Here is a 9,643-nt window from a genome sequence, read left to right on the forward strand (position 1 = left end):
ATGAAAGCTCATACCAATACTGGAAGGACTTTTTAAATTTTGTTTTGACTATGGCAGACCAATACGGCTACCTACCTGTAACTGAAAGTGAAATTATTCAAGCTTAACTCAATAATAACCCATGACCAACAACCATCATGGAACATGCATTCATTTCCAGACACTACAGAGTTCTGATCTCTACACTTTCAGAACAGGGTGGTAGGAGAGAGTGTAACAGTTCAGGATACAGATTGTACCCGTATAAAACAAAACAAGACTACCACAAAAGGGAACAGCCTTTGTTTTGTAATGAGCTTTCAGACTTCTGGTGGGGATGCTCCCATAACACACAAACACACAAGCTGTGCAAGAAACATCTAGCATGTGAGAGGAAAGGTTGTAGTTCAGCTAATAGTTTTCTACTTATTTATAGATATAGGAGCATTCAAAATGTGATCTACCACCTACAGTTTGAAATGGCACAATTCACCTTACCACCTCATTTTTCTGTACATGTACACCAGACCAAGACTGAATTCTCTAAGGTTCTGCTCAGAAGCAGTGTTTTAAATTCCCCAGGCACCAGGGACGTTTTGCAACTGGTGCAGATCCAATTGCGCCCAAGTGACGATGCCTCGTCTCTAGGTTTGGCGACTGACATCTCCTTCTGGCTCGCAGGCTGCAGCATTTTCTGCTATTGCACACCTCCACATCAAAAGACGCTGCTGTATGCCAGCCAGTCGTCCGATCACTGGAGATTTATTGTCGTTTTATTCTGAATTGTTTTATTTGATGTTTTAATGTGTTGTAAACCGCTTTGAGATTTTTCTTTAAAATATAAGTTGGTATAGAAAAGGAATTATAAGAATAAGAAATGTCACTGCAAAAAAGGCAACTAGACAGTCTGTTGTGGCAAACGTAACCTAGGTTTAAGGTGCCATTTGGTACTTAGCTTATATAGCTGAGTTTCTACCACTGCTCGTTTTAAATTATTTCAAGATACTTGAAGTTTAAAATTTATCATTCTAAATGGTGTAAAACAAGCACTCTGAATATCTGCTGGGTATACAAACATTTTGCATCCTTTAAGACAGGGATGTCCAACTCCCAAGAGACTGCGATCTACTCACAGAATAAAAAACTGGCAGTGATCTACCCCTGGGGGGAGTTTCAGGTCAGGATTGTTGAGCTTTTTTAAGGGAGGGGATACAAAAATGTTGAACTTTAATAAAGGAAAAGGAAAGAGGAGGAAAGTCGCTCACCAAAAGATTGCTAAGGAAACAATCAGCCTCACAGCCATAGCTGTCAACTTTTCCCTTTTCTTGCGAGGAATCCTATTCAGAATAAGGGAATTTCCCTTAAAAAAGGGAAAAGTTGACAGCTATGCTCACAGCGAAAACTCCCGTCTTCTGTTCTAGGGGTCATGCGCGAATGGAGGAGGGGGCGAGAGGGCAGGCCGGGTGCTCTTTCGCCACCAGAAAGAAAAGGGAGCCTGTGATCGACCAAAACCACCCAGAGATCGACCACTAGATTGTGATCGACCTGTTGGGACACCCCTGCTTTAAGAAAACGAATAAATTAAAATAATGCACTTACCTCCATGTTCAGCAAACTTTGGATTGGAAAGGATCATCTTACAGAATTTGAGTCCATTTTTGTATTGTTTTTGTTCATAACATTTCTAGGAAGGGGGAAAAATAAGATTAGGTTACACTTATCTTAAAAAGTAATCTCTTACTTAACTTAGTATCATAATCCATTAGCTTCTTCAGTGGCACTTCAAATTACTGACAAGATTGCCTTTTAATGAGATCTCTGAGGGTCAAACTATATAACACAATCAAATATATGCAGGGAAACTGACAGTAATTTTCCAAAAATGAAAAACAGAGAGAATAGTTCTTAACTTTTTTACTTTTCCTTATCTACCATTTCCCCTTGCTAAATGGCTCCAGGTGTCCAATAAGAGTTCTGATAGGCAAACTGGGCCATACAAGTTATAGTTAAGCAATGATTTTATGTGAACAATAAAAATTCTCACTCTGCTCTTCCCCTGCTCCTGCCACACCTCTGGGCAACAAGTCGGGAGTCTGGCTTGCTGTGATGCTCAAACCAGGAGCTGTGGTTTATTTCCTCCAAACAAGCCACCAGCAGAATGCAAAGAACAAACCTTTGTACCAATCATGGTTTGCTTAGAGAGAAACAAACCACAAATCCAGCTTCAGGAACCACAAGCTGGACTCTGGCTTGCTGCTTGGTGAGGCAGCAGCAGCAGCAGGAGGAGTGGGGAAGGAGTGAACTTCTCAGTAGCTTGAACCAGTATACAGTACATCCAAATTAAACAAGTCTGTTTTCAGCTATGCAACATGTGAACCAGGCCTATGTGTCTCTATGTGCACATTTAGCACGCCCAAGTCAGAAAAGAGTTGCTTTAATTTGCTTTCCAACAGCAACTGTCTGGTGAATTAAAGTTTTCCTGTGTTCTTGTTAGAAATGCCATCAAACCGAGTGGGGCTTACTTCTAAGTAAGCCTCCATAGACTTGGAGTTTCTAAGTTGCAGAAATCATGGTGAGAATTGAAGCAGGGTGGTTTTTATTCCAGATTACAGGTGGGTAGACGTGTTGGTCTGCCATAGTCGAAACAAAATAGAAAATTCTTTCCAGTAGCACCTTAGAGACTAACTGAGTTTGTTCTTGGTATGAGCTTCCGTGTGCATGCACACTTCTTCAGATACGCTCATACCAAGAACAAACTCAGTTGGTCTCTAAGGTGCTACTGGAAAGAATTTTCTATTTTATTCCAGTTTGTTTGCCTCTAGGTCTACCAATCATCTTTGCTCTGGCTCTGCTCACCAATGCTATGCACCTCCCAGCAGACTAACCCCCTAAGTGAAAAAAGTTACCCACACCTACACAAATTAACTCCCCCCCCATTTGCCCAGTAAAATACAGTATTAATACTGAGCAGTTTTACAAAGGCTGGAAACTGATAATTATTTTTTTTAAAAAAAACTTTTTGACCGCTCAAATATAATCAAAAACTGTCAACATGTTTAATATGGCAATTTATTAGTACAAGAAAGGGGGTGGAGGAAATGTCAATTACAAAAAAAAATGACAGTCTTTTAGAAGACTCTAGAAGCACTTCAGAACACCAGGTCCCTTCACCCCATACCTACTGATTTATTATTGTCTTTCTGCCTGGGTCATCCATTACATTGTGATGACTGGCTTTGTATGCTTCTTTCTGAAGCTTGTGTAGAGACGCCTGCAGTGACAGCACACTGACTGCTAGGGTATGCTGCTTCATGGGGAAGGAGAGCTGTAAGGACCCAGGGTGCCTGTTTCTAAAGGAAGGTTGTGGGCACAGGTTACCCTGACTCCTCCCAAGTTGGGGAAGCAGAGGAAGAGCAAGTTGGCTTCTGAACACAACCCACTCCCCCCAAATGACTGAAAAAGTTTTGTACATTTAGGGGCTTCAGGGGGAGCTAAGAACAGAGGCTGGGGACCTGATTTAAAATGAGGGCGTGGAGGCGAAAAAGTTGCTGAAGTGCAACATGATGCTAAGCTGTTTTACTCAGTCTCCTTCGATTCAGTAGAACTTATTCCCACTGGAGCTTAAAGCAGTGTTTTTCAACCACTGTTCCGCGGCACACTAGTGTGCCGCGAGATGTTGCCTGGTGTGCCGTGGGAAAAATTGAAAAATTACTTTATATATAGTCAATATAGGCACAGAGTTAATTTTTTTAAACATTTTCTAATGGTGGTGTGCCTCGTGATTTTTTTCAAGAAACAAGTGTGCCTTTGCCCAAAAAAGGTTGAAAAACACTGGCTTAAAGGACACAGCCTTTTGGGGTGTTCAATGGGAAACAAGAACCACTGTGTCTAATGCAGCTTTACTGGACAGCATAATCCTATTGCATACTCATTTAAAATTAAACCCTCTCGTGTTCATGGGGTTGCGGAGCTGGAGGCGGGCCTTTGCAAACAGTTATATCCATAAGTCTAAGAGGGCTTGGCCCCATTCATAGAGGAAGAGGGGGCTCTCTGGGCTACAAGCCAGGCTGGCAAGGCTCTGTACAGGAGAGGCTCGGATCCTGCCGGCTGGCTTCCCTTGGGGGGGGGGGAGGCTAGGGGGCCCAGCTGGGGGCTGGAGCAAATCCTGCACTTCTCCCTTTTCTGGTCCTGATGAAGCTGCGGATGGGGGATCTCCAGCGAGAGGCGAAAAGCGTGGGATATTCAGGGGTGGGGGTGGGAGAGAGCAGGATGAGGCCTCTGGAGGGAAGGGCAGCAGGCAAATTTAACCAACAAAATGCACAAATGATCTGTTGCCTGCAACTGACAGCAGAAGGGCGTGGGGGGAAGAGAGAGAGAGAGCCCAGGGCCGGATTTAGGTTTGATGAGGCCCTAAGCTACTGATGGTAACGGGGGGGGGGGGCCCTTTATACGTCCAGCTGTCTTTTGTCAACAACAAAATTTTCACAGTTTTTGTGTGTGTTGCAATATATGCTATATGGTGATTTATGGACCTAACAGGTATCTAGAGCCATTTGCACATAACAAAATACTGTATTTTGTCGAAGTAATTGTCGAACTGAAATGCAATTAAGAAGAAGTATATTAAGAGTGAAAGACAATTAAGAAGAAGTATATATATTTGGGGGGGGGGGGGGCCTAAGCTATAGCTTGTACGTAAATCCGGCAGAGAGGGCACCAGGAGGGGAGCCGAGAGAGGCCTCCGCGTCCCTCCACCTCCCGAGGGGAGGCCCGGAAAGGTGCCGGGACGGAAAGGAGGGCTGGGTCGGGGGGCTCAGCTCAAGGGCAGGCGCCTCACAAAGGGAAGGAAGAAGGCGACACCGCCGAGGCGCCAGTTTGCGATGGGGGGCGGTTGGGTGGGGACGACGACGACGACGAGGGTGCTGCCCCCCCCCAGGCGACCCCCCTCCCTCCCTCCCCGAAGAAGGCCCTGCCCTCTTTCCTCACCAGGACCCTCTTGAAGAGGTTGCTCTCCTTGGGCGGCAGCGGCGAGGCAGGCATGGCGGGGCTTCGCCGGCAGCCCGCGATGGCCCGGGCGGGCGCGGCCGGCCCTCAGCTCCCTCGCGCCCCGGCCCGGCCCAGCCCAGCGCCGCGCAGACCCCTCTCCTCCCGCCCTCCAGGCCGACGCCGATCCCCTCCGGAGCGCCCCTAGCGGCGGCGGCGGCCGGGCGAGAGCGAGAAGCGGCTTCCCTTTCCCGCTGCCTCTCAGGCCCGGAGAAGGAGGAGGTGCCGCCGCCGGCGCCGCCGCGTGGGCCGTGGAGCCGGAGGAAGGAGGGGCTTCGCGGGAGGCCGCCGCGGCTCTCTCGCCTGACGGTGACACAGGCCGAGGGCTTGGCAAAAGGCCTCAGGAGGCACGCGCGGGGCGTCGGGCCTATATAGGCGGGAGGCCAGGCAACCTTTCCGTTGAGGGAAAGAAAGCAGAGCCGAGGGATTTTTATTGGGGGGGGGGTAGTGTCTCATTCTCTCTGTGTGTGTGTGTGTCTTTTCACTGCCCAAAGACCCCGAGGACCTCCAGAGCCAGGGAAACGGTTTTAGAAAAGTACGCGGCAAGGAAGAGGTTAACCGGAAGCGGCACTCTGGGCCTTCTGGGACTTGTAGTCAGGTGGCTCTGGGAGCTGCGTTGTTTCGCGAGGACTTCCTCATTTGGGGGGGGGGTAACCTGCGTTTCCAGAAAATTTGCGTCTCTTCTAATATGGATTTTTGTAATTTTCCCAAGCAGCTCTTGCTTAAAAGTGGAAGGTGGGAGCCCTAGGCTGATGCTGCTAATACGTGTGGGGGGGGGGGTGGATAAAAGGTCCACTGAAATCAGTGAAACTTCCTTCCTTCCTTCAATGGGGGGGGGGGGAAGCAGCTCTGGCTTAGTATTCCTGCTCAGATTTAAGCAGCAATCCTGTGCACAATATGCCCTATAACAGACACGTCCAACAGGTAGATCATGATCTACCGGTAGATCACTGGACGTCTGTGGTAGATCAATGGCTCCCCCAAAGCAGCTCAACAACTTTGGCTCCCCCCCCCAAAAAACCTCATTTTTTGCCCTGCACTCCCCAAAAACAGGGCTTTCCTTCTCCCTAAAAAAGCTCAACAACTTTGACCTGAATGCCTAAAAAAAGGGATTTCTCCCCCCCCCCCCCAAAAAAATAAGCCAGTTTTTAATTCTGTAAGTAGATCACAGTCTCTTGGGAGTTGGCCACCCCGCCCTATAATATATAGGACCTATATAGTGCAGGCCTGCATTTCTAGTCCCTGACTATGAGTTCATATTATACAAATAATTTATTATTATTATTAGACACTTGTGTCCTGCCAATTTGGTTAGCTTGGGCAGAGCGTTTTGCTAAAAGACTTCTGGTGTATTGGATGCTAGAATTCGTGTCAGTACTAATGGTCAACTGTCTATTATAGTTACAGGTGGGTAGCTGTGTTGGTCTGCCATAGTCAAAATAAAATAAAATAAAAAATTCTTTCCAGTAGCACCTTAGAGACCAACTAAGTTTGTTCTTTGTATGAGCTGAAGAATCTGAAGAAGTGTGCATGCACACGAAAGCTCATACCAAGAACAAACTTAGTTGGTCTCTAAGGTGCTACTGGAAAGAATTTTTTATTTTATTTTATTTTGTTCTGTCTATTATAGTTAAACTTAAAAGAGACTGCCTTAAGCAACTACCATGCTGAAAGTACCGGTAGTTGGTGAAATTACCGCCTGGGAAACTTGGATATACCCTGTAATTATAGGATCATTCAGAACTGTAGGGAGCAGTATTGCTCAGCCATTGAACTGTGTTTGAATCTTAAACGTTTTCTATTAGCTTATGTATGTACGTAATTGGCCTCCACAGTCACTTACAGACTCATTGTTAAAACCGTGTTTATGGAAGACAATCTTACTCGGCTACAAGTGATCGCCAGAGGAGGAGGAAGGTTAATACATAACCTGTCGGCTCATGCTCAGAATAGGATACTAGAAACATGGAAAACTAATCATTTTTTCCATTACAATGATTTATTTTTTATTAAAGTGACTACACTTTCACTGAAACAATAATTTGTCTGTTTCCAATGTACCTTTTTTGCAACATGCCACTATCTACAAAATTTATATAATGGAAATATTAGTAACCTACCTTGTGGGTCTGCTAGAGTGGTGAATGATATTCAGCATTATATTATGAGTTATGAATATTGGCTGGAATTCAGTGGCGAGGGAAGCCCCACTGTGCACCGGACAGTCCTGGTGCAGGGCTTCCGCTGATGGCATTTGTTAGGTGAATCCCGCCCACTGCGATGTTCAAACACTTTGTTAAACTGATATAAGTGAAGCAGTGGAAAGCAATACTAGTCTTCGAATCTATGTCCTTAAAATAAACATCAGTTTATGCAGCAACACCAGCCAGAGATCTTAGTAAATTTAAATAGTCATATTCTAGTACTTAACAAGGACTCCAAAATTCTGCAGCGGTGGGAATACTTCTTATTTTTACTTGGAACCATGCACAGCGTGAAGTTATGTGTATTGCTGCCTGCCATTTTTCAGCCTTGGCCCAAGGACTCCATAAATCTGCTCCAAATTTTCAATTTTTTAACTCAAACTCTAGGGACAAACTATTGATCCAATGCATTAAGGGACACACATTCCTCCTGGAATTCCAAAATCCTTCCCACTTCCTCTGTTCTTTTGATCCTCTTATCTCTGGTTTCAACCTTAACTTTGCTACTCTAGGCTGCTAGTGTCACGAGGTATATGTCTGAACCTATGTGCATGTCCACAACACCAGTGTCTTCAACATACAGCTCTGAGAGGATCAATACCTTTCATGGGGGGTCTGTACATGTATCTGTTGAGCATTAGTGTACAGCTTTAACCCTTATGCCTAATAAAGAAGTTCACACAACAAAGGAATGAAGATTGGTTTATTACGTGGAATGAAGATAGGCGGGGTATACAGAGGCTGCTTCTGACAGCAAGGTTATACATATATTCGGGCAGCAGATAACATTCATTTTTTTATACCAATTATATTTTATTACGTTTCAACATTTCTAACCTATACAATCAAAACACAATTTCATATTTTCAGCTGCTTTTGTCAACTTCCCGTCCCTTTTCCCACAGAGTTGCTGCATCTTTCCACCTGCTAGCACTAGATGGGACAACCAACTGCAAATTAAATCTGTACCAAGTGCCTTTTAGCCGAAGGGGGAGGACAGACATCCACAAATGAAGGGAACTTCCTGACTCCACTCCTGCCCCCAATGGGAAAGGAAATCTCTGGTTATGACACCAAAAATAATTGTGACAGAAAAGGCAACACATCTCTCTGACCAACCTGGATATCCAGGGTGTACAAATTTTGGGCATGTGTGACATGGATTCTCAGAGAGGCTGCTTCTAGCTATTGTAAGCGGCCGCATGGCGGTTGTGTAAGGTGGCAGATAAGCCTTGCTTTTATTATTATTTCATTATAAATAATAATAAAATATAATATACTGTTGTATATACTACAACAGTCTCTCCGTGGTTTACAAAGACACAGTACAAAAAGTTCTAATCAGAACTGTAAAACCAAACCTCAGTTAAGATGCCTGCCAGAATAACTAGCTCAATAGTTCAACTGTTTCTCATGTGCTCATATAACATGCATGGATTGGCTTCATGTGGCATAAATGCCTCTGCCATCTTCCAAGCTACTGAGTCCTCACTTTTGTCTGCTCAGAGAAAGTTGGCTTCAGTCGTCCCAAGTGTCAATCTAATGGTCAACACATCTTCAGTTGTCACCTTCTAGGTAGCAGCAAGTATTTTTGAAGTCCCTGATCAACACCCTGAGCTCTTGTTGGTGATTTGTTCCTATGCAGTCAGCAGCACATAACATGCTTACACTTAAGTAATCCCCACTGATTTAAAGGAGACTTGCCCCTTAGCAAATGTGCATAGGATTATAGCCCTACAGTGCAATTGCATACATGCCCATTCTGTACTGAGTGCCATTGGGTTGCATCCATTGTTGGGTCATTCCTTATCAAGTAATCCAATTTTTTTTACCTCGTGTCATCCATTTTTTTCTTACTGAATGATCCAAACTAAGTTTAAATCTAAAATTGTAAATTTTTATCTCGTCCCGTTTTTGAGTTATGGTTTGAATTTTTTTAAAAAAATTGACAATTTTGGCCTTGCCGAACTACACAAAAACCTTAACAGCTCAGCCGAGAATTGAGATATTTCAAAACTAAAAATACCAATCTCTTCAGTACTTCATGGGCTTTAAAACGATATGTCACATGATGGGCTTACTTAAATTACAAAATTTAAAAAGCGGTTAAAAAAATTAACATGATTAAAAATTTCCAGTAATTATATAAATTATTTAATATTTCTAAGAGCTACCTGCAAATTTTGGTCTTGATATCTCAATGGGATCACATTTTAAAAAAACAAAACATTTTGTACGTGTCTGCCTTACTGGGTTCTGTTTAGGATAAATGGGCCTTCTTGAAGTAAAATATAACAGAATAAAGAAGACTTCGAACTATAATATCAGTTACTTCAGGCATTTCTTTAGAAAGTTATTCAGTTAAAAGGTATCTGAAAAGTTAGTCAGGCTTCTTTAAAAAAAAAAGTGTGCCAAAG

General features: G+C 44.0%; 1 protein-coding gene across 1 annotated transcript in view; it reads right to left on the reverse strand.

Moving 5' to 3' along the window:
* NAA16 (N-alpha-acetyltransferase 16, NatA auxiliary subunit) overlaps positions 1-5,085 on the reverse strand; it is a 33,819-nt gene extending 28,734 nt beyond the window's left edge. Inside the window, 2 exon segments of the mRNA XM_033154486.1 lie at positions 1,579-1,663; positions 4,966-5,085. Coding sequence (XP_033010377.1) covers positions 1,579-1,663; positions 4,966-5,019 — 139 coding nt within the window. The 5' untranslated portion in view covers positions 5,020-5,085.
* Between the last annotated feature and the right edge of the window lie 4,558 nt (positions 5,086-9,643).

The sequence above is a fragment of the Lacerta agilis genome, chromosome 7, assembly GCF_009819535.1.
Source record: "Lacerta agilis isolate rLacAgi1 chromosome 7, rLacAgi1.pri, whole genome shotgun sequence".
Lineage (NCBI taxonomy): Eukaryota > Metazoa > Chordata > Lepidosauria > Squamata > Lacertidae > Lacerta > Lacerta agilis.